The 25,838-nt window shown below is 43.0% G+C and overlaps 2 protein-coding genes across 2 annotated transcripts; both read right to left on the bottom strand.

Moving 5' to 3' along the window:
• Window positions 1–1,993: 1,993 nt before the first annotated feature.
• On the bottom strand, window positions 1,994–15,459 carry AQP11 (aquaporin 11). Its single transcript, XM_042460152.1, has 3 exons — window positions 14,214–15,459; window positions 3,648–3,764; window positions 1,994–2,344 (listed from the first exon to the last, which is right to left on the bottom strand). The coding sequence occupies exons 1-3, from the start codon at window positions 14,806–14,808 to the stop codon at window positions 2,283–2,285; spliced, it is 774 nt and encodes a 257-aa protein (XP_042316086.1). The 5' UTR covers window positions 14,809–15,459; the 3' UTR covers window positions 1,994–2,282.
• LOC121925130 (aquaporin-11-like) lies at window positions 15,040–25,423 on the bottom strand. The gene is made up of 2 exons (XM_042456930.1): window positions 24,362–25,423; window positions 15,040–15,485 (listed from the first exon to the last, which is right to left on the bottom strand). The coding sequence occupies exons 1-2, from the start codon at window positions 24,936–24,938 to the stop codon at window positions 15,040–15,042; spliced, it is 1,023 nt and encodes a 340-aa protein (XP_042312864.1). The 5' UTR covers window positions 24,939–25,423.
• Between the last annotated feature and the right edge of the window lie 415 nt (window positions 25,424–25,838).

The following is a 25,838-nucleotide window of genomic DNA, read 5'->3' as shown; positions in this document are numbered from 1 at the left end:
CCGGATTATTTCTGCAGTGTGTTTTGGTCCTTTAGTGAGATGATAATTGGCTTCAGTGAGACTAAAGCATGATTAGCTCAAATTGGATCTGCCCTATGAAACAGAATATGTAGAAGTGTGAAAAGGTTGGGGTGAAATTTGAAAGACTAGAAGGAAACATACAAGGGGAGGAATAAATACATTATTTGAAAAAGGAAATATATATACACACACATACACACACACATGTTTTCCATCATTTCAGAGTGGCATTATCATTTTGCATAACTTGCCATTACATATTGAAGCTCAGTTTATTCTCCAGCAAATATTACTGTAGTGCACAACTTTCATTTTCTACCCACATACTAGCCATACTATTTCAGCTTCCGTGCCCATAAAGGTAGTGGCACAGTGCTACTAACATGGTCAAAATATCTGGAGAAAGCAAGGAATTTTTGTCACGGACATGTGCTGGCATCTGTTTGGAAAAGCAGTTTGATACTCCTTAATTTCATGTGCTACAGTAAATAAGTATTGTTCATGTGGCACAGAATCAAGCAAGAACTAAAAGTACAATGCAGAACAAACCTAATGACTGATTTTGGAGTGAAAAGGGGCAGAAATTCTACTTCATGGGATTATTATATTTATTTATATTCTGCTTCTCCCCCCCCCCCCCCCCCCCCCCAAAAAAAATTTGGGATTCAAGCAACTCACAGTTAAAAAAATAATACTGTGATGAGCTTTTTCTATTGATTTGATGAAATGAGTTGCAAATATAACACCCGCAGCCCCGTCCTGGATAATCACAAATGATGTCTGGACATTTTATACCTGTTAATTGGTTTCACAAAGGCTGCCAAGATTTTGTGCTTCAGTAAAAGCCCTTTATGTGGTACTTGCAAAAAATTCCAGAACACAATTGAAGTTAGCGAACACTTGGTTTTTGTTTGTTACTGCCATATATCTTGTGCCAGTATTTAATTAACATTTATTCTAGTGCAAACATTTTCCTATCAGCAGTTTTTGGAAGATAATCTGTGCTGGCAGTATGAGAAAAACATCCCCCTTTTGACATTCTCTTCCTCTCCCTTCATCCTTTGGTCTGAAGTGAGTGCAAACATTTAGAAAGAGGTAACCTAGAAACATTCATGTCAGGAAAAAAATTACATTTTTGATCAATTCTCAGCCCACCAAAGCACTTTAACAGCTAGTATAGCTCTATCCCAGCCTGGTTTGAAATGTTAGCTATGATTGCTAGAGGCTGACATATTCAGCATCCCCACCACTTTTGTTAATAGTGTATGTTAAAATACTGGTGGACAGAAGCACTGCAGGATTTATTTTTAAGGTAAGTAGTGCTGTGAAGTAAAGAACTGAACTTTGCCCTTAGCTGGTCTCTCTAATCCTTAGCGAAAGCCTTCTGCTGGTGTAAGATGAAGCCTTAGGAGGAGTGGCGGAGTTCAAGTGACAACAGTTGACAGTTTTGATTCCTCTAAGTTCTTCTGTGTAATGTGTGAAACTGACACTTTTGACAGAACGGCACTGTGAAAATGTGACTGAAAAGAAGCATCAAGGTGCTTCTGTAGTCCAAAAAGATGGGGAAAGCTGCGTATTTTCAGTTCTGAACCCTAGATTAGTTATCCTAGAAACTGTGACCTTGAATGTTATTCCATGGACCCCATTTTAATCATACAACTAAGACAGAATCTACCATTCTGGGCTCCAGGCTGTGTGAAAGGGGACTTATTAAAACATTCAGCGGTGTTTCCTACTCTTCCCTTCAGCTGCTCGCCTTGTCTCAAGGGATAAAAATGTGTTGGAAGATGTTCTCCAAACCCCTGCCCAGTTTTAATAGGATTTCTGTAACAGTCGATGCAGGTTTGACCAAAGAAATAGGAGAGAAAATGTGTGCAGAAATGATCTGAAGCAGGTTCTTTCCCAAAATGCCTGAGATGGGTTATCTTGAATGTAACATGCTTAAATTGCACAAGATAAAATTAAGAAGGGATTCATTTACCAGATATTATTTTAATTTTCTCCCCTCTTTAAGTTTGGAGGATAGGTCAAAAAGAGACCATCTTGTTTAAAGTTAACACGTATTTGAAATTTAAAACCATGGCTCAGGTTGGAAAAATCAGTCTTGTGTGTTCAAGGGCACAAGTAAATACTGTTTAATAAAACTGTGTAAGGATGTTCCAGAATAAGTGTCTGAAAGCTGTAGAAATGCCCAGTTTCCTGGATGTCTTCTGTGTGTACAAAATGTCGCTCACAGTCTCTTAAAAGCACTCCTCTAAATTTTACGCTTCTCTTCGTATCAGAGGAAGGATTTCATCCCATGCTATGACCACCAACACAGACCCTGAAATGATAAAAACATAAAAAAGGCATTGAAGGCACTGTCTGAAGACCATACATTGGCCAACAGTTAGCTGCAATAGCATGCAATGTTGTTAGCACGCAATAGCAGAGCATCACACTTCCAATTTTGTGTAAGCTTGATTTCAGTCCTTAAAGGTGTGCACATTCTCTGCTGCTGCTGTCACACAGTAACTGTAAAATTCACCTGTCCCCAATCTTGATCTATGCATTGTTTTATCCCTGTGGCTGGTTTTATATTTGGTTTTATTACTCTTGTAATTCTTACATCAGTATTTCATGTGCTATAGTTTGAATTTGTAAATGACTCAGATAACCTTAGTTACTGGGCAATTTAAATAGTAATGAATTAGTAAAATAAAATTTATTAGGAAGAGGAAGTAGCACTGACCTTGGGGCATTTAAACGATAGCTTAAAGATGTGATTAAGCTGATGTTTATGTTTCATTTATTGAGCAAAATTCACACATATGCTTTCAGCAGGGGGAAAGTGTGATATATAAAACCAGGGGTTGGGAATTCTGTCCGCCTAGATGTTGCTGGACTGTGTTTCCTTAGATCCCTCACTGTCACCTCAGTTAATCTCAAAGGTGCTACAAGATCCCTTTGCAGACATCTACAATGAGTAACTTCATAAAGAAAGCATTGCAACTTGATGAACATTACTCCCACTTGTGCATACAGGTAAGTTATGTTGCTGTAGTTGTTCTTAATTTATAGCTAAACCAAAACCTGCTCATTATTTTTGTTAAGTGCCTTTGAGTTAACTTGCGCGTATGGCAATGCTATTCTAGAGTTTTCTTGCCAAGATGTATTCAGAAGAGATTTGCCATTTCCTTCCTTTTAGGCTGAGAGAGTGTGACTTGCCCAGGGTCACCCTGTGGGTTTTCATGGTGAAGATGTCAACCCTACTGTCCTGAACCAACATTCAAACTGCTACACCATGCGGGTTCTCCTTGTTTCCTTAATTTTTTTTCTTTAAAAGTAGTTTGAAACAGTTCCATTAAAATATCCTCTTCTGTTACTATCAGTGCTGGCAGTGTATAGGGCAGCCTCTTTTAAATCCAACGTGATTTTAACAGAATTATCTTCTAACAGTAAACCACAAAAGTGGTTACAGAGCACTCAAAGGAAGTGTGGGACGTGGCATTTTCAAAACAGCTGAAAGAAGAGTTCTCTTAAGAAAGTGTTATAGTTCACCAAAGCTATCCTCTAACTAAGGCTATTGCTCTGGATTCTTGGGATTAGGATTCATCCTCACGTAAATAAAATATAAAGGCACTTACCTATGCATGGAGCTATCCAATACACCAGTATATAATTCCAAAATTTTTCACTGAAGCAACTTAAGTGCATAGAAAAAGCCAGAGCTGGGTTAAATATGGCTCCTGTGAGGTGTCCACCTACAAGAAGACAAAAAGAAATGTCCCCTTTAAGTTTTATCATCATTAGATACCAAAGTCCAGGACACAGTCTTTCTGATTTCTATGTATGGTTGTGAAAGTTGGACAATGAAGAAAGCTGACAGCGATTAAAATCAACATATTTGAAATGCAATGCTGGAGGAGGACTCTGGATACAACCGACTGCCAAAAAGAGAAATGAATGGGTCTTTGAGCAAATCACACCTGAATTCTTATTCAAAGATGATTAAACTCAGGCTGTTGTGCTTTGGACATATTATGAGATGACAGGATTCATTGTAAAAGACTATGATACATGGCAAGCGATAAGGTAGTAGGAAAATATGAAGACCATATTACAGGTGGAATGGCTCAGTCAAGGAAGCCACAGCCCTGAGTCTGCAAGACCTGAGCAGTGCAGTTGGGGACTGGGTTTTAGGCAAATATGCATCTGAGGAAGACAACCAGCAAACTCTCTTGAAAAGGAATCTGACCAAACTGTCCATTTGGCAAACTCCCAAATGGAAGAGATTCCAAAGGTAAGAGACAAGCGCTATCAGCAGTCTCTTGAAAAAAAGCAATGTTTGTTTTTGGTGACATGCCAGAGGCTTGTGTTGGAGAGGTTAATAATCAATGATGATGCTTCTTGTGCATAGCAGGCATTCACTCTGACAATATCCCTGTGAGGTCTGGTGATCCTGATCCCTTGTTACAAATAAAAACTGGTCCTGCAAAGCTGTGTCTTCCCAAAGACCACCCGGGTGAATTAGAGATTTGACACTGGAGTCCTCAGGCAACCTACATCCAGACCTCCAGCAATTCTCCTTGGCTCACATACTGCATTGTGCATAGAACAACGCTTAAGAGGCAGAGCTGTGACTGTAAGCCTGAGAGCAGGAAAAATGTCTAATTTAAAATAATGTAAGCAGCTCTGATAGCCTTTTGGCTGAAGAGCGGAGTATAAAACTATTAATAATAATAATAATAATAATAATAATAATAATAAGAAGAAGAAGAAGAAGAAGAAGAAGAAGTCCAGTCTCAGTCACGGACTTGCTAGATAGCCTAGGCCAAGAAAAACATCTATTTCAGGTCTCCATCCTTCACATAATGTAAGAATAACTAGACCAGGCTTACATGATTGTTCACCAAGTTACGGACATAATGAATGTGAAGTGTTGTATAAATAGCTTACTTGCTAATTAGCTTACTTGCTGTTCACCGCTATGATCTTCGGAATAGCGGTATATAAATAAATTAAATACTAAGTAAACAAATCATTCAAAGCCACTAACGCAGTAGTGAACAATTAAAGATGGTTTTTGGAGTGGGATGGGGAACACAACTCCATCTCCTCAACCAGCATAAGCTGTGGTACAGGATTATGGGTGCTGCAGTTAAAAAAACTTGGAAGGCAGTGACTGCCCAACCCTATACTAAGCATAACTACATAATGACATTTAGTTATCTCATGACAGCAGATTGAACTCCCACATTGCTAGGTTCTGAAGCCAGTTTTGCAAATGTGAGTATGTATCTTTTGTTAGCTGGTCCATCATAAAATTGTTTCCAACTGTCCTTGTAAATGGACCAGAATTACAATGGGCTCTTGGTATCCACTGGATTGGGTTCCAGGATCCCCCTTTGCACCAAAATCAGAGGATGCTCAAGTAGCAATATATAAAATGGGGCAATAAAATGGTGTCCTTTATATAAAATGGCAAAATCAAGGTTTGCTTTTTATTGGCAGGGGATATTTTCAAGCTGTGTGGATGGTTGAAAACATGGATGCATAATCTATGGATACGGAGGGCTGACTGTAGTATCACTTTGCTATAACTAAAAGCTAACGCCAATAGCAAACAGAGCCACAATGAATGATTCAGCAGAAGTGGCTGCTTGAATTAAAACAGCTATTTTCAGAGATGACATTTTTCATTTATGCCTTGTTAGAAAAACTTGCATCTGCCGTACAGTGCAGTAGGAATCTGTTCAGGGTATAACTAAGGACAGTATGAAACTATCTTTGTATCTCAAATAATTGACAATATTACTGTAATCTGGACTGTCCATTTCCTATTCCAGGGAATGTCTGTTCTGTAAGAAACTCGGGGCTTTTATGGATCTCTTCCCTCCTGTTAAAGACAGCTTGTTTCTCATTATAGAGCACTGGGTCAGGAGCCTTAACCCCTTAGCCATCTTCCTCCATTTACAATTCCAACACCAGCAATTTCAGCCTGATGTTAAATAATGTATGGGCAGAAACACACGTTGCATAATATGGGCAACTGTCTTCCATATCTGACAAGACACTATGTTATACTTCTGAGCTGGATAAGTGATGTTTTGGTTAATGTTTAGGATTATAAAACAGAATATGAAGAAAGGCAAGTGTTATATGATTCTCAGCGAGCTGTTTTTAGTACCAGATGACTATATAAAAATTGCTTTCCCAGAGAATGGCATTTCAGGAGGATTGGAATTAAATGCTGAAATGTACTGGCAAAGTCACACTGTAAGCCAGGACTGAAGCTGAGATGGCAAAATGGCAGTATTAGACACAGAGCTAGACAATGACCAGAAAGCATATGAAGCCATGTGTGGAAATGTGTCTTTTATGGATTGTGAAACTCTCCTATGCAGGAGTGAAGGAGACTTGGAAGAGACGCCTGAGTTACTTCTGATGATATTCTTCTAGGACTAGAATGTTAATACCGTTTTAGGCAAATATGCATCTGAGGAAGTAGACTGAAGTCTATGAAAGCTCATGCTGCCAACTCCTTTATTTCAGTTAGTCTCAAAGATGCTACATGATCTCTCTACATACTGATTCTATAGACTAACATGGCTATATCTTTGAATTTTAGGCAAAAATTGCCTTTAGAAATGGAGAATTGGTTCTGCACAAGAGACATCAACTCTGTTGCCAAAATGACTCTGGTACCCCTCAGATTTGTCTTTTTACAGTATTAAGAAAATGAAGAAAATGTGTGCATATGTGTGTATATGAAAGAGACATGGAGAATGTGGGTTTATTTTGTTTGGATTGGTTTGCTGGTTTGCCTTTTTTGTTTGTTTGTTTGTTTGCCAGGAGGCAAAATGGAGGAGGAGCTGAAGCTCAGAGGCAAAGTATATACGTTGAATGCAGAAGGTCCCAGGTTTGATGGCTGACATCTTGAACTAAAAGGATCAGGCAGCATAGTAAAGATTCTGTTGGAAGAGTCATTGCTACCTGGAACAGACAAAGCGGGGCTGGACCAAGGTGGCCTTTTTCTAATGATTCAGGCTGAACTCCAGACTACAAACTATCATTAACTAAATTTAGTGTGTATGCTAAATGGAATCTATTTGACCCCAGTACTAGATTACAGAAGTGATACTGGAGAGCTATAGTACAGACAAGTTAAATGTATATATTGGGGGAAATTACCAAACAAGAAAAAGGAATTTCATCACCAATCAAAGCTGATGGTTTGCGGCTGATGCTATTGGTACAGTAATAAGAGCTGTTCAACAGCGAAACAGAAATCAGAAGAAGACTAGGACCTGGAAAGGAAGCCAGGAAGGAACTAGACAAGGTTGTGAAGTGTCAAAATATATCACTGAATACTAAAGTTAGGATTGTGCCTGCCATCACATTTTTCACTTCCATTTATGGTTGTTAAAGCTGGGTAGTGAAGAAAGCTGATAGGAAGAAAATCAACTCACTTGAAATGTGAAGATGCATTCTATAGATAGAATGGACTACTTAAATGATAAACGAATGGGTCTAAGAGCAAATTGATCCTGAACTCCTCCTAGAAGCCAAAATGACTAAACTGAGGCTGTCATAGTTTGGATATATCAAGAGAAGACATGGCTTACTAGAAAAGGCAGTAATGTTGGTAAGGTGGAAGGCAGCAGGAAAAGAGGAAAGCCGCATTCCAGATAGATAGTCAAGGAAGCCATGGCCCTCAGTCTGGAAGACCTGGCAGGGTTCTTTCTTGATAATAGCTAGGATGACTTGGAGGTCCCTCATTCACAGGGTCACCATAAGTTGAAGTCAACTCTATGGCAGTTAACAATAAGCATGAAGATAGCCTGCCTTGCCTCATTACATCTCTCCTTTCAACAAAGGGCACAAAGTCATACTCCATATTGCCATTTCACAGAAGTGCAGATTCAACAGTGATCTGATTCCATCTTATGTTTCATAGAATCATGGAGTTGGAAGAGACCCCAAGGGCCATCCAATTCAACCCCCTGCCATGCAGGAATACGCAACCAAAGCACCCCAACAGATGGCCATCCAGCCTCCGTTTATTTCAGTAATGCCTTCTTTTTGTTCAAGTTGCAGTTTTTCCAAATACTGGAACAGGCCTCTAAAAGCACAAATACAGCATGGAATTTATAGGGCTGCTTAAGTATTTCAAGAAGTCAACAACAGTGGACTAAGAGATGTGTTTATTTTGTTCTTTAACAGAGAGTTTTTCCTTTTCGTAATTGAATGGACAGACTGACAAATTAATGACTCCAGTTACGGGGAAAAAATTTCAAATGCTAAACAGAGACTGGCTCAGAATATGAGCTCACTCCCAAAAGAGATAAGATTGAACATGAGATTTTCTTTTTTTTACTGATGGTAAATGCGTACTTAAGCATACCATTGAATGCTCTCACCTGATTTGCCCAGACGGAGGCAACAGGGATTAGATTTCTTGAAATCTCTTGTTTTGGAAGAGCAGTATCTTTTTGCCACTGCAATTCATTGTGTTTTATAAGTAAGCCTTGTGGAGAATTTCCAGTATTTGACAATTAGGGGCTTTGCTTGCTACAAAGAATAGCTTAACTTCTGGAATTTAAGCAAATATATTCCCAAGCATCAAGTTTATACAGTCTTTTAGCTTGTTCTAGACAGTTTGCACCTTGAGATTGAACTCCAAAGGGTATTCCATGTTACTTTCCCTGTTCAGTTGTTCTTATTGCTGTTAAGTCAATAGATGATAATGGTTATTTCACTACAGTGTAGTGAAGTGATCCCAGTGGCTTTTCCTCTGTAAACTTTCTTTTCTTCCTAAGAAGCAAAAAATTGAGCAACTTTGGCAGATCCACAGGTGGAAATGTCTGTCTTGGGACCTTCTGAGGGCTGCACAGCTTGTCAAAAAAAACCCAAATGCATGTGGTCAGAAATCTACTTCTGTTTTTGAAAACCAGGTTGCTTTGTGTTATGGAGAGGAAGATCTAGAACCTATTCAAAAGATGAACTGCTGCACAGGTGAAGCATATACCTATGATTTCTGAACATAGCTTGTGTTTGCTTAGGTGTTCTCTTCAAGAAAGTAGATCTTAGCCTCCTCATAATCCCATGCTTTCACTTCTCAGGGAAGCTGGTCCATCCATGTACTGTATATACTGGACTATAAATTGACCTGATGTATAAGTCAAGGGCAGGTTTTGGAGCTAAACCTATGGATTTTGATATCACCCATGGATAAGTTGAGGTTAAAACTTAGCGGCAGATAACAAAGGATCTAAAAGATTGAGCAGAGGAAAATGATGCCAAAGAACTTACAAAATATGAGCAGGCATAACTGTTTGTGCTCAAACTAAAGGTTGGATAGATGACAGAGTAGAGAGGGGTCAGTGCTTCCAGGACAGATTACATTCTTGCCTTTCAGCAGGGGATGTTTCCCTTTTAAAATAAGAGTTAAAGTACAGTACTTACTCAGGTTTTTTGGGTCAATTTGTTTTGGCTTAAATTTCTAGACTTTACATGAGTATATACACTAATCTTTCATCCCTAAATTTTCTCAGAGCATTATCACAGAATTCACAACTTTATTGATATCAAACCTGGAGTCATTTAAAACCATTGCTCATGTTCTTACAGTTCCAAAACCTGACTGAAATTGCCCCTGACATAAAAATAAATGGCTTAGGGAACTGGCCTTCTTTGCTGAAAGCGCACCGTTGTCCTCAGCAGGAGATGTCCATCCGCCTCATGTACAATATGAAGATACTTAAGGATGTGCCCCAGTTTGCATCAGCAGATATTAACCAAGGTTATTTAAACATCCCTGCTGAATAGACAGAAAGATACCTATCCTCTTGTTTGTTCCTAATGTTTAATGTTGTGCAACTAAGTCCCCTGTGCCAATAGCTTGGATGTTGTTGTATAAAGACAGACTGGGTGATCTGCTTCTGACTGAGGTTCTACAGCTAAAGTAAGATGTTTATTTCCTGTTTATGTCTATAGTAACAGACATTTTAACTAAATGCTGAGGTTTTAAAGATGCAATTAGCTGTAACAACTAATACTAAAAGAATTCAGAGACACACAAAAAAATTAAGTTCTTAAAAGTAGGCCGTGCCAGCATTAAATCTGCTTTCATGTGTGTAGCATTAAGAGCTCTCTTGCAAAACTGCATTATATCTGTTCTGCTTCCCAGCATCTAGGATAGACTGCAGCAAGCCAAATCTAGAACCCACTTTGGACCTAAAGGCATAAGAGATCTGTGGACAGGGAAAATCCTGTACAGAAACAGGATTTAAAGGCTAGAAAAAAACCCACAAAAGCGGATTGATTTTCACACGTTATTAAATTTGTGTTAACCCAAACAGAAAGTAAACAAAAGCCACTACTTTTAACATTCAGAAAATCCTGAAAGTAAAAAGGAGCGGCTTTTGTCTACTTTCTGTCCACTTTCTGTTCAGGTTAACACACAAGTTTAACAATGACATTGTGTGAAAATCAACCCACTTTTACGGGTTCTTTCTAGTCTAACCCCCCGTTTCTGCATGGGATTTCCCCCATGTGATAAAACTCCATAGCTGGCTCCAGTAAAGGCCTTTCTTGCATGGAAAAATAACCAGAGTAAGCTGGGAGGACGTATATAAAGCAAGCTTCAGGATTTGCTTAGGAAAGACTACCCTCACCTCAGTTAAAACTTGTAACGTGAAAGCCTCAGGCTCAAATCAAAGTATCACATACAGATGTTTGGGACATAAGCCGCCAAGCATGGGAAGAATGTGAAACCAAAGAAAAAGCAGGCAAGAAAAAAAGTATACAATTTACACCACAAAAACAGCTGCGATCTGGGGGGCTGAAGGCAGAGAGAAAAAGTTATCTTTTCATACTCCCAACACCAACCATTGGTTCAAACAAGCAAAACTTCAGCAACCCTTTCCTTAAGATAAAATATCTCACTGTCCTCAGCAAAGGTTATGTACACTGGGGGAAACAATTCCCCACCTGGCCTTTACTGGAGGCAACAGATGTCCTCAACATGTATGGCTAGCTAGAGCTTGGAAATGTTACTTTTTCAGAGTAAAACTTCCAAAATCCCTCTGTCGCCCAAAAATTCTGTCCAGTGAATAGCCAGAGAGCCTTTCTTATGCCGAATTTGGCTAAAGTAGTGGCTTTCAAGCAAAGCTCTGTGGAACCATGGATTTTCTTGGAAACTTAACAAAAGCGGGCACTGGAAAAGGCAAGAAACTGCTCTGTAATTCTTCCCTACCACTCTTGATCTTTCCTTTGGATGTACAGGAGGATTGCTAGGTGTGCTGAAGTCAACACCTGGGTTCATAACCAGCAAGAGTGAAGCCCAATAGGTTTGACCACTGGGCAAATGGAGGATATCTCTCATAATCCCCCCCCCCTCGCGCCACAGTCTCTGCAATGCCCAGGCATTCTATGGTTCACTGGCAGACAGTTCAATATAGTAAACATTCCCTGGAAGCAGAAACTTAGAAAACCAAGGGGCAGACCTACAGTTGAAATAGAGAGCTATTTTAGACATGCTCAAGGACTTGGGGTTTGGTTGGATACACTAAGAAAGTGAAGAACCCTGCTGGCTCAGACAACATCTATCTAATCTAGCATTCTGGATTAGAAGAGCAGGCTTGAACACAGAAGAAGGAATGAAGATAGGAGGAAGGAATATCAACTATCTAAGATATGGGACAACACCATACCACTAGTAGAAAACATCACAGACTTGGAACAATCACTGAAGAGAGTCAAAAAAGAAAGTGCAAAGGCAGGCCTAATGTTAAACTTAAAGAAAACAAAAATAATGACTACAGAGGCTTAATTCAACCTAGATAGTGAGGAAACCGAAATAGTTAAAGATTTCCCATACCTTGAATACCATTGATCAGAATGGAGAGTGTAGTCAAGAATTCAGAAGATTAGGAATAGGAAGGCAGCCATGAAAGAACTAGACAAAATCTTGAACCATGCATGCCTTTGGCGCCCATGCACGCAGCGAGCACAAGCCCCATTCTACCCAATGGGGCTTGTGTATACGTGCTTCTTGCTCTATGCAGGAGCATCCAGAATGGATCTCCCGCATAAAGCGAGGGCCGACTGTAATTTGTTTGAGATGTGGTGCTGGAGAAGAGTGTTGAGGATACCATGGACAGTTAAAAAGACAAACAAATGGGTCCTAGAACAGATCAAGCTAGAACTCTCCCTTGAAGCCAAGATGTCTAAATTAAGGCTGTCATACTTCAGCCACATAATGAGAAGCCACAACTCACTAGAAAATACAGTGATTCTGGAGTGATTGTGGAGGGAAGATGAAAGAGAGGAAGACCACATGCCAGATGAATAGACTCAGTCAGGGAGACCATGGCCCTGACCCTGCAAGACCAGAGCAGGAAAGCAGAGGATAGGGGGGCTTGGAGATGTCTCATTCACAGGGTCACCATGAGCCAAGATCAATTCGAAGGCAGCTAACAACAACAATCTAGCATTCTGCTCCCACAGTGCCCAAACATAGGCCTATCAGAAGCCCCCAAACAGGGCATGAGTGCAATGGACAGGGTGACCAGATGTCCTAACCACAAAGGAGGGCAAGCATGTTGACAAGTTGGAGCGTGTCTAGAGGAGGGCCACCAAAATGGTGAAGGGTCTGGAAACCATGCCCTATGAGGAAAGACTCAGGGAGCTGGGTATGTTTAGCCTGGAGAAGAGATGGTTAAGAGGTGATATGATGGCCCTGTTTAAGTATTGGAAGGGGTGTCACGCTGAGGGAGCAAGCTTGTTTTCTGCTGCTCCAGAGTCTAGAACACGGAACATTGGATGCAAGCTACAGGAAAAGAGATTCTACCTAAACATTAGGAGGGACTTCCTGACAATATGAGCTGTTTGACAGTGAACACACTCCCTCAGAGAGTGGCAGAGTCTCCTTTTTTGGACATCTTTAAACAGAGACTAGCCATCTCTCAGGGATGCTTTGATTGTGAGGTCTTGCATGGCAGAATGGGGTTGGACTGGATGGCCCTTGGGGTCTCTTCCAACTCTATGATTCTGTGACACCACAAAATGTAAGACATTCAAGAAAAATGCAGGCCATTACATAATGAAAGCAAAAAGCAAGAATATAAATAAAATTCAGTTCTTATGGTTTATTTACAGCTATATTACACATCCTGTATTATTTCTTGAAGGAGAACGGCAAACAAGGTGTTATTCAATTGGCTTCTTAGTCATACTCAAAATAGAGGTCATTTTGGAATTCTTCCTGGAGAGAAAGTTGAAATGTAGGACATGTCTTGGCAAAGGAGGATTCCTGGTCACCCTGGCAATGGCAGGCTCTTGGTCATGTTTTGCAATGGCTGATGTACAGATGCATACTGCCTCTGACAGTGGAGGAAATATTGTACTCTACTAAAGTCCAATGTAGATAAACAATATAAAGCCAGTTGTATAACACTGCAACGTATCAGTCATAAAAAACATGATTATGGTTCCAGACAACTTAAGGAGTAATAGAAAGGGTCAAAATGTCCCTTTCTGGAACTGCTTCTCTTAAGACAGTTTTGTGCCCACTCTGTTGCCCTTTCATTGGAAGGCAAAAGCATATTATTCTAGCAGGACTCTGGCATAGGAGATGGGCTGTGGCTAAAAGGGGTCTAACTTAGGCTGACCATACGTACCGTTTTAAACAGGACACTACCTTCACCCTTCCCCACATTTCCACCATTTTAATATAAATGCCAATTTTGTCCCGTTTTGTCCCCAACAACAAAATTGTGCCATGGAGTGTGAGAAGTTTTATGATAAGGTGTTGAAAGACCGAAATTTGCTGCGTAAGGTTACTTCATTGGAGGAATAGTCTTGCTACCATTGTGGTTAAATGCAGTCCCCTTCTATGTGCACCTAAACTTTTTGTACAAGTTCCGTCAGTGAAGAATAACTGAAATATGTTCATGTAATAAAACTTTTGCCACTGTCTTTCTTTTTCATGCCTATAGAATATTACGTAACCCCGTCCCATTTTTGCCACCCCCCCAATGCCCTGTTTTTGTCTCAAGGAAATAAGGCCAGCCTAGTCTAACTGGATATGTCTGTAAGAAATTTCAGCAGGTTTTGGTGTTACATGTTTTGGGTTTTCCAGATATCTAGAGTGATCTTTTTGGCAGCATGGCAGAGTACCAATGAAGCATAAAAGCAAACGGACCAACCTTCGTACACCAAGGTGGTGATCAGCAGAGCAACCAAATGGCTTTTTGTCTTGTGATTCATGGACTCAACCTGTAGCAAAGTCAGGTGGAGCAAGAAGGAGAAGAGGAGCTCCAGGACGAAGGCGTTGGCCAGGGTGGTCTGGATGGGGCTGGTGCAGCTTTCTGCCAGGGCCCTGGAGTGGACAGGTGCCATCCCCAATGTCCAGATCAGTCTGATGTAGATATTCGCCAGGAGGGCTCCAGCAAAGTGGGCCGCAGTCTGTAGCCCCCAAGTCTTGGCTGTCAGCCTGCCCTTGAAGAACAGCTGGAAGCTGCTGGAAGGGTTGTTGAGGCTGCCCAGCAAAGTCAGGCCATGGAGGGCAGTGAGCAGGTAAGTCAGGGCCAGGGCCAGGTGGGGCTGGGGGGGCAGCTCAGCCATCAGGCGCAGTTCGTGGGTGCAGGCGGCGATCTGGAAGGCCCCGCTGAGCTCCAAGAAGAAGCCCTGGCTCTGGGGCCTGTGGGGCAGGGCCTGGAGGGCCACTCTCCTGCAAGCAGTGATGCCCACCACTGTCAGTGCCATCACCAGCAGAGAGAGGCAGGCCTCCAGCAGAGCCATGGCTTCCTCAGGGCAGGCTCCTCTCTGGGTCCTCTCCCAGGGGGCTTCCCAGGGGCCAGGCAGCTCCTTCTTAGGGGCCAGGGACCTCAGCTGCCCTCCATCTGCCCCTAAGGGAGCCCTGAGGCCACAGCGCTGGGCACCAGCTCTTCTCCAGCCCCTGCCAACCAAGGCTCGGCAGCTGGGCCTCCTCCCTGCAGGGTCCCTCCAGGGCCAGGGAGGTCTCCTTCCCTTTCACACAAACACCCAGACAGACCCTCCGAGCAGCAGAGAAGCAGCAGCCCAGGGCCAGAGCCTCGCCTGCTTCTCCCAGAGCTGCCTGCCAAGGAAAGGCCAGGGAGGAGGACCTGCTCCCGGCTGCCTAAAATGGAGGGCCTTTCGGAACTGCTCCTGGAGGGAAGCGGGTCCCGGGAAAGGAGGGCGGCTGGGGCTCCTGGCCTCTTCCTCGCCTCCTTTGGCTTCCCAGCTCCGGCTCCGACGGCGGCTCCGCGCAGACGATGGAGAGCCCCGGTTCTTGGAGGAGGAAAGAGAGAGAGAGAGGGGCTGAAGCTTCTTCCCAATTGGGCTGCCCAAGGGAGGAGGAGGAGGAGGAGGCTCCAGAACAGCAACAGGTGGCCCTGGAGCAAGGCGTCCGCACTCGTGGCTCTCGCCCCGGCAGGAAGGGACAGCCCTGCTGCTGGCTGGGGCAGGCCAAGAGGGCGGGCGCCAAAGCCAGGGACACCCGAAGGAGGGAGCCCCAGCAGCCAGCCCCTCCCGACCCATTGGCTCATCCAGAAACACTCAAAGGACCCTACTCTCTCTCTCTCTCTCTCTGTCTATCTCCAGCATGCTGCAGAGAGAAAGAATCATAGAATCGTAGAGTTGGAAGAGAGCCCAAGAAGGGCCCTGATCCATTCTGCCATGCAGGAACTCTCCGTCAAAGCATCCCCATTGACAGATGGCCACCCAGCCTCTGCTTAAAGACCTCTAAGGAAGGAGATTCCACTACACTCCGAGGAAGGAGTGTCTTCCACTCAGGAAGTTCCTCCTAATGTTCAGATGGAATCTCTTTTCCTGGAGCTTGCATCCGTTGCTCTGGGTCCTAGTCTCTGGAGCAGCAGAAAACAAGCTTGCTCCCTCCTCAGCGTGACACCCCTTCAAATATTTCAACAGGGCTATCATATCACCTCTTAACCCTCTCTTCTCCAGGCTAAACATCTCCAGCTCCCTAAGGCCTTCCTCATAGGGCATGGGGCCCTTCACCATTTTGCTCACCCTCCTCTGGTCACAACCCAGCTTCCAAACATCCTGCCTTCAAGTCCTTTCCAGCTTCTGGTGACCCTCTCATGGGATTTGCTTGGCAGGTTTCTTCAGAGGGGACTTGTCACTGCCTTCCCCTGAGGCTGAGAGATGACTTGCCCAAGAGGGAAGGGGGGGGGGTGGAAACCCTGCTTTCTGGAGTCACAGTCCAAGGCTCAAACCACAATGGCAAAAAACACCATTCAGACTGACAGATGTTAGGACATAATGTGCGTCAATGTATTTGAAACTCTTGAGTTTACTCCCATCTGAGGACTGTAGGTATCAGAACGAGACAAGACCCTTTTAAAGTGTCAAGATATATAATTGAATACTAAGGTTAGGACTGTCCATGCTACCCTATTTCCAATTTCTGTGTATGGTTATGGAAGTTGGACAGTGAAGAAAACTGATAGGAAGAAAATAAACTCATTTGAGATTAGTTTTTTGTGGGTTTTTCAGGCTATATGGCTATCCACAGATGCTGGCAAAACATCAGAAACAAACTCTTCTAGAACATGGCCACATAGCCTGAAAAACCCACAAAAAACTATGAAAGCCTTTGACTCTTGAGATTGGTGCTAGAGAAGAGTGCTAAGAATACCATGGACTGCTAAAAAGACCATGAAATGGGTCCTTGAGCAAATCAGACCCAAACTCTCCCTCGAAGCAAAGATGCCTAATGGATAAGGACAACACTTGGACCATATCCTGAGAAGAAATGATTCACTAGAAAAGACAATAAAGCTTTGTAAAGTTGAGGCAATAAGAAGAGAGGAAGACTGCATTCCAGATGGATAGATTGAATCAGGGAAACCATGGTCATGAATCTGCAAGAGCTGAGTTGATGATAAGGGTCACTTTTTGGAGGCCTCTCATTCATAGGGTCACCATGGTCAAAGTTGACTTGAAGGCAGTTAACAACAAACCTGTATTAGAGAAGCTATCATCCGTGAATGATACAAATGAACAAGTGAACACCCAGCAACCATTTATTTTAAAATTTATAGATATATAGTTTTTCATGGGTTTTTCAGGCTCTGTGGCCATGCTCTAGAAGAGTTTATTCCTGACGTTTTGCCAGAATCTCTGAAGATGCCAGCCACAGATGCTGGCGAAACGTCAAGAATAAACTCCTCTAGAACATGGCCACAGAGCCCCAAAAACCCACGAGAAACTATGAATGCCGGCCATGAAAGCCTTTGACTTCACAGCACAGATATAGCTATTTCAGTGCAGCTCTCTCTGTATCCACTTCAGAAGTAAGTCCTATCAAGGCTGGCTCCCAGGTAATTGGGGAGAGGGTTGCAACCTTTGGGTGCTAAGAGAAAATAACCTTTACATTTTGATACCATTTATCAGTGAACTCAGCACTCTCTAAGCAGTTTACAACCTGTAAACCAACTGCCCCCAACAAGCTGGATTCTGGATACTCGTTTTACCAACCTATGAAAGGATTCAAGGCTGAGTCAATCTTGGAGCCCTGGCATCAATGTGGCAAGATAATGTCCCAGTCACAGGAATTTATGCTGGACATATACATCTATGATATCCCATTTTATACACTATAATTGTCTTGTTAGTGTATGCCTAATGAATGTTCAGATTATTCACATAATGATGTGTGTTCAAATCGCACAATTATGTGTCTGTCAAATTATGGCGACCCCATACATTTCACAGGGTTTTCTCAGGCAATGAATATTCAGATGGTTTGCCATTGCCCTGCTTGAAACTCACTGACTGATCTTGGACCATTCAATCTCAGCTTGACTTTACAGGGTTATTATGATAATAAATTAGGGAGGCGGAGAGCTGCGTGTGCTGTTTTGAACTGATAGAGAGAACCATGGGACATAACAACAGCTAATAAATTCAGAATACATACTTGTAAAATTCATAATACAATAGCACAACAGTTGTTGCCAAACGGCAGGACAAGAAAAATTACAATGTGTTAACCTTTTCAATCTGTTTGTGTGTGTGTGTGTGTGTGTGTGCGCGCATGTGCATATGTTATAAATCGAACCTTTTTTCCTTCAAAAGGTATGAGATTTCCTCTTCCAGATCTTACACCTGATTTCTGGTGCCTAGTGAGGTATGCCAGTCACCAAGCTCTGATGATAGCTGCTTCATGACTCCTGCTCCAAGACATGGGCAAATGAATAAAGAAATAGGTTGGGAGAATAATATGTGTCTAGCAGGATGCATAGAACAACTAGAACACAGAGCCCTGACAAGTGGGCATATTGGATTAAACGCAAGTATTTCTGGAATGATTCCATGTAAAAGAGTTCATGAGGGACAGGACTGAAAATAGAGCAGCTGATAGTGTAATGGCTTTCCCCAAATCTATGGAGCAAATCACACCTGGAATACTGTATACAGTTCTGGTCATTGTGCCTTAAAAAGTACAGACCTGCCTTTCAAAGTATATTGTGGATTGGAAAGGGCACAGAAAAGGGCGATTTCTCCCTCTCATAACAGTAAAACCTCTGGATCAAGCACCTTAGGTGAATAGTGGAGATTCATAACAGACCAAAGAAAGTCCTTCACACACTTCCTAGTTACAGTATATAGTGGGCCATCCACATTTGTTGGGGTTAACGGTTCAGGATCCCTGTTAAAGTGGAAAAACTAGGGGGGAAAACTACTGGGGTTTTGTTTGTTTTTTACCTAAGAGAACACTTCTCTAGGGATCTCTAGGTCCTCCAGTGCAAATCTGTGGTCAGCATCTGCCAGACATTGAGCATAGAATTGTTCTGGAAGACCTACAAATGCCCAGAAGTGTTCTCTCTAGGAACTCCACCAGGATGACTGGCAGACATCAGCCCCAGGGTTGGGCTGGAGGAGCTAGAGATTTCTAAAGAAAACATATTAATCAAATCTGTGAATAATCAGATCCTCAAAAGTCAAAGCTGCAAATGTGGAGGGCCAACTGTGCTAAGGAATTTACTACCCAACAGCATGCAGCAATAGCCAGCAACCTAGATGGCTTTTAAAGGGGATCAGATGCATCAATGGAGCATAAAGCTACCAATGACTACTAGTCATGATGAATGTATATAAACCCCACATCCATCTGAGGAAGTAGACTGAAGTCTAGGAAAGCTCATGCTGCCAATTTCTTTCTTTCAGTTAATTACAAAGGTGCTACAAGATTTCTTTATGTACTGATTCTACAGAATAACGTGGCTATATCTTCTACATAAATCCCATTATAAGAAACAGTATATCTTTGTCAGTTTCTGGTGAACACAAAGAGGTTGCTATTGCTCATATCATGCTAATATGCTTCCCACAGGTATCTGGCTAGACACAGAACAATGCTGGGCTAGTCTGGTCTTTATCTAATCCAGCAGTGCTTTTAATATTATCCAAGTGACACAAAGAGTTTACATAATGTACAGAGGCAGATATACCGGATTGTTTCTTGGCACACGCAGGAACACACCGCCATTGCAATCAATGGAGACTTGCATATTGACGTTTTTTTTCCTTTTCAGAACAGATCCCCCACGAATTGGGAGGGACAACTGTAATTTAAAAAATATATTTTCAAGTCACAGCTGCTTGAATCCATGGATAAAGAACCCATGGATACAGAGAGCTAAGTGCACATAGCTTGAGAGTATTCCTTGATCTATCCCAGCGGTCTCTGTGGCTTGAGGGTCAGCTTCAACTTGGCCACCAGCTATGTCCTTTCCTCTTAGTAGTTCATACCCTGGAAATTTCCTGATTAGACTACAGCAATGAGGTCTATGTGGGGTTGCCCTTGAAGATGACTCAGAAGCTGCAGCTATTGCAAAATGCAGCAGTAAACCCACTGAGTGACCTTAGACAAGTCACACTCTCTCAGCCTCATGGGAAGGCAATGGCAAACCTCTTCTGAACAAATCTTGCCAAGAAAACCCCAGGTTGCCATAAGTCAGAAATGACTTAAAGGCACACAACAAACAAAAATTACAGTATATTTTTATACACATCTTCTCCACTCTTAAGAGTCTACTTCTCTGTTTTCCTCCCTCTTGGTTTGCTTTGCTTGCACAGTGAGGCAATGTACTCTGAAAGCTGAATGGAAGGCTAAGGTAATACAGGTTTGGGGACCCTGCAACCTCTCTCTTGGGAGAAAGCCTTCAAATGCCCCCTCCTCTCCCTTCCCTTGGAACTTTTCCCTTCCCTGATTTCAGTTTTAGCAGACCTCAGCACTGCTGTAGCATCAGCAGGGATCTTCACCCTTACTGCAGACCTATTTGCATGTCTGGCAAATAGCACTGGAAGGAAGTAAAAATAAATACAATACAGGCATCCAGAGCTTAGAAACAACCTATACATTGCTGTGACTACAGACTCACTTATCCCGAATGCCAAAATCCGAGATATTCCAAAACCCAAAAATTGTCTACATGGGTGGATGAGACAGTGACACTTTTACTTTCTGATGGTTCAGTGTACACAAACTTGGTTTCATGCACAAAATTATTTAAAAATATTGTGTATAAAATTGTCTTCAGGCTACATATATAAGGTGTAGACAAAACGTAAATGAACTTCATGTTTACACTTGGGTCTCATCTCCAAGGTATCTCATTATATATATATATATATGCCAATATTCTAAAATCCAAAATATTTCTAGCCCCAGGCATTTCAGATAAGGGAGACTCAACAATAATAAAAGAAATGGAGAAACAAAGACATAAAGAAGGAAGAGGAAGCAAGGAAGGAGGGGATCAGGATTAAACACCTAAAGGCACCAGATCCCATGTGATCTTGGAAGTTAAGCAGAGTCAGCCCTGGTTAGTATTTGTATGGGAGATCACCAATAAATACCATGTACTGTAAGCCATATTTCAGAAGAAGGAACTGGCAAAACCACTTCTGAATATGTTGTTGTGTGCCTTCAAGTTGTTTCCAATTTATGGCAGCCCCATCATGGGGCTTTCTTGACAAGATTTGTTCAGAGGAGGTTTGCCACTGCCTTCACCTGAGGCTGAGAGCATGTGACTTGCCCAAGGTAACCCAATGGGTTTCATGGCAGAGCGGGGAAGTGAACCCTGGTTTCCAGAGTTGTAGTCCGACACTCAAGCCACTATGCTATGTTGAAGATGCCTTGCCTTTAAAAACCCTCTGAAATCTGCCATAAGTCAACAGGCAATCTGAAGGCAGACACACACACACACACAGGGTTAACATTCCCCACTTATTCACCCACAGGGCACAAGTATTGATGTCATTCCCTCTCCCCATTAACCTCATCCCATACCAAACCATACAGAATCCTTCCTTACTAATGTTTTCTGTATTGATGTTACCCATAAGTCATAATTTCAATATACCACTGAATCCAACGGTAACAGTTGTGACATAAGCAACTAGAAAAATTAAAATTATGCCTTTAAATTACAATATCATACGCACAGCCTAAACATATTTTACATATGCAAGTGGTGAAAATGAAAGTGAAAAGTTTCAAGTGGTGGAAATGAATGTGAAGGTAACAAAAATTAAAAATTACATTTTTTAAAAAAATGTTGAAATTTAAAAGTTATTTTTTTAAAAAAAATCTGGGGCCTACCTTTTCCCTCCCACTGAGACTCATCCTACTCACCCCATCTCTTACTATTTAAAACAGAAACAGAGAAATCCCACAGCCCGTTTCTGCCAAAACACAGATATTTGAGGACCAGTGGTATCACCCCTCTTTGGGTGTCATCTGGTGTTGTCCATACCCCCTGCACCCCCAGTGATGCCACTGGTTATATATGACACCTATTCTCACCTTTTGCTGGGCATCTCATTAGCTTACATGTATGTGCACTTCACATATGAAACATCTTTTCAGAGTAACTTAAAATCACTGCACAGCCTTGCTGATCACTTGAGTGGTGGGGTCCCTCACTCATCACCTCCCGACGCAAGCTCCTTCTCTTAGTCTTTTGGGGAAATTCTCATGAGGCTTGGGTGCAGCGCATTGCTTCTGTGCGACACTATTTGGAGACTGACTGACTGGAGCAAGGAGTTAGAGCACATAGTGGCAAGGAGAAGTAGTGGTAAAAAAGGGAGCTTTCAAATTTGGGACCCTGCTTAAGCTTTGTGAGCTTTGCCAGGACTTCACTGGCAGGTTGGAGCTGCAATGCTGTTCCTGCTTTCTTTCACCAGACAGGCAGAGAGAAAAGGGAGCTGTGAAAACAACTTGAAGTCAAAGGCTTTCACGGCCAGAACCCATAAATTTTAGGAATATGTGGCCATGCTCTGGAAGAGTTTATTCCTGATATTTCACAAGCATCTGTGGCTGGCATCTTCAGAGAAGAAGCAATGTTTTTTTTTGGGGGGGGGGGACACCTGAAGCTGTGTGGGGAGGACATGTCTCTGGGGAAGGAATATCTGGGGTCAACTCTTGGGAAATGGCTCATGTAGTTAAAAGTTCTCCTTTCTCCCATCCATGCCAATCTCCAGTCCCAGTGGTGTCACTAAAGAGTGCAGTGTGTGAACCGCACTAGGTGACACCCCAGAAGAGGGGTGACACCCGGCTGTGTGTCTCCTCACCTCATTGCCTGGTGCTGCTTTACTTGTGGCCTTTTGGCCTTGTCCCCGGAGCTCTGGCCCCAAAGCGCCCCTCCTGCACCAGGTGACACTCTGAACTGAAACAACACTGTCCAGTCCAGAGCCTGTGGCCTCTGTAAACCCTCTACATACGCACCAGCTGCACCCCTCTCCACCGCAACAAAGGATGGAGTGTCCTTCCTCGACAGGGAGAAGCATCTCCCTTTGCACCTGGTCACCTTGGTAGCAGCAACTGGATAAGCAGCATCTGAGAGGCTTTTGCCCACACTGGCCTTTGCTGGAAGGATAGCATGGGCAAGGGGCTTCTTGGTTGCTGGTCAGCCAGCTGCTTGGTTGCTGCTCCCAGGGTAACTGAGTGCAAAGGGAGCAGCAACTGAGATTGGTTGTATGAAATTTACCTAATATCAAGAGATATAGGGAAAGGGTGTGCTAGGGTTGCTACTAAAGAGAAAAGCAGGTAGAAGCCTCAAAAAGTTTGAGGAACACTCTTTTAGATAGGGACGGGGGGGGGGGGGGGGGGGGGGGGATCCTGGAAAGTATGTATTTGCAGTACAAGAATAAAAGGAAACAAAGTCCCAGGTGCTGTGTGATGGTCCAGAACAAAAAACTGGAAAGCACGTATTTACAGTAGAAAAGCAAAAGGAAATGAGGTCCCATGTGCTGTTGATGGTCCAAAAGCTTTAATTTCTTTAAAAGCCCAATGTATTTAGGCCTTGTCACCAACTGGCTTTCTTCAGGGGCTATTATGAGAAATATCTGCAGTTGTAGTAAGTACTCTCAATCAAAGTGGATCCTCTGAGTACTCCTTCTAATACTCAGTAAAGGAGCTCTGGTGGCCATAACGTTGTGAGTTTGATCCCCACAGGGCTCCAGGTTGACTCAGCCTTCCATCCTTTCGTAGGGTGCTAAAATTAATACCCAGCTTGTTGAAGGAAATTGGCTTACAGACTGTAAATTGCCTAAGGAGTGCTAGTTCACTGGTAAGCAGTATAGAAATTTACTTGCTGTATTGCTATATTGTTATATGAGTGCTAGCCCAGGACTCCAGGTTGACTCAGCCTTCCATCTTTTCATAGGTCAGTAAAATTAGTACCCAGCTTGTTGGGGGCAATTGACTTTCAGACTGTAAACCACACAGAGAGTGCTAGCTCACTGGTAAGCGGTATAGAAATGTACTTGCTATATTGGAACAGTATGCAAGTTGGATCCCAAGCTCCAGGTTGACTCAGCCTTCCATCCTTTTGTAGGTCGGTAAAATTAGTACCCAGTTTGTTGGGGGCAATTGGCTTTCACACAGAGAGCACTAAACTCACTATGAAGCAGTATAGAAATATAAATGCTATTGCTGTTCAGTGACAACCCTGAAACGCGTTTGAGTTTGAAAGAAATTAAAGTTTTTGGACCAACACATAGCATGTGGGACTTTGGGGCTGTACAGACTGCTTCTTAGAGCCAGATCAGGGTCACGGCAAACCCCACACCGTGGCCCCCGATCATGTAGACGCAGTGCCAGAAGAGTGTTGTGCTGCAGCATGCCATGTTGTGTGGTGCGCAGCGTTAAGCTGGCCTGGGGGTGAAGTCGGGGCGTGCGTTGTGTAGATGCCACGCTCCGACTCTGCCCTCAGGCCAGCCAAAGATGCTAGTCTGTACAGCCCCTTCGTTTCCTTTTATTCCTCCACTGTTTGAGACAGACAGAGGAATGATAACCAACCTGCATACATCAAGGAGGAGATGGCGAGGGCCAGCACATTGGCTCGGACACGGAGCTCTTGCAGCTGCGACTTCAGTGCGGCAAGCTGGAACAGGAAGGAGGTTATCAGCTCCGTGCAAAAGGCCTTAAATAGATCTGTCTGGAGAGGATGGCTGCAGATGTGGGGGTTGGAGAGCAAAGTACTGGTCCTGACTGCCCAGAGCACATTCTGATAGAACATGGCCAAGAACGCGCCGATGAACTGGGCCACGATCTTCAGCGTGCCCAGCTTCATCGAGATGCCTTTCCGCAGGATGTAGACCAAAATGGTGGCAGGGTTGCTCGTGTTCTCATTCTGGGTCAAGTAGAAATGGAGAGCAGCGAAGGAATAAAGGTGACCAAGATAGAGCTGGGGCTTGGGTTCCAGTTCAGTCAAAGGGCGCAGGATGTTAAAGCAGCTGCACAGCTGGAAAGTAGACAACATCTCCAGCAGGAAAAGCCGGGGTCCCAGCGAGCTGATATACTTTCGGGTCATTATCCTGCCCTGAGTTGCTATCATGAGGGTGAGCCCCTGCAGGAAAATCAAGTCTGTCTCCATGATGAAATGTTACTTTTCACTCCAGCACTCTTTTCGGTGGTTTCAGCCAAACTCTTCCTCTCTTATTGCCTCTTTTAGTTTAATTTTAATTCTGTCCCTTTTTAAAGGGAAGCTAGATGCTCTCCTTCTCAGCATGAATTGGATCCAGCATCCTCACTTTCCTTCAACTTCTCTCTCCTTTCTCTTGTGAGGAGTCAAAACATCTCTTGCCATTGAGGAATACTGTCACCATTATTGTGTCATAGGGATGTCAAAGCCTTTCACTATACACTTCACTCTTAAAAGGACTTGAGTTGGTCCTTGTTGTCAAGGAAGAAGAAAACACCTGTTTCTCCATAAATTGTGGTCAGTCTCTTTGCCACCTTGAAATAAACCCTTAGTTTATTCCAGTGGTTTCCGAACTTTAGTCTTCCAGGTGTTTTGGACTTCAGTTCCCAGAATTCCTGACTTTTGGCCATGCTGACTGGGGCTTCTGAAAGAAGAAGTCCAAAACACCTAGAGGACTAAAGTTCATAGAATCACAGAGTTGGAAGAGACCACAAGGGCCATCCAGTCCAACCCCCTGCCATGCAGGAACTCTCAGTGAAAGCATCCCTGACAGATGGCCATCCAGCCTTTGTTTAAAGACATCCAAGGATGGAGACCTCACCACTCTTCAAGAGAATGTGTTCCACTGTTTAACAGCCCTGTCAAGAAGTTCCTCCTAATGTTGAGCAGGAATCTCTTTTCCTGTACTTTGAATCCATTGCTCCATATCCTAATCTCTGGAGCAGCAGAAAACAAGCTTGTTCCCTCCTCAATGTGACACCCCTTCAAATATTTAAACAGGGCTATCATATCACCTCTTAACCTTCTTTTCTCCAGGCTAAACATCCCCAGCTCCCTAAGGCCTTCTTCACA

Source organism: Sceloporus undulatus, chromosome 3 (genome assembly GCF_019175285.1).
Source record: "Sceloporus undulatus isolate JIND9_A2432 ecotype Alabama chromosome 3, SceUnd_v1.1, whole genome shotgun sequence".
Classification (NCBI taxonomy): Eukaryota; Metazoa; Chordata; class Lepidosauria; order Squamata; family Phrynosomatidae; genus Sceloporus; species Sceloporus undulatus.
The sequence above is the reverse complement of the archived record's forward strand: the minus strand, read 5'-3'. Positions and strand labels throughout refer to the sequence as shown.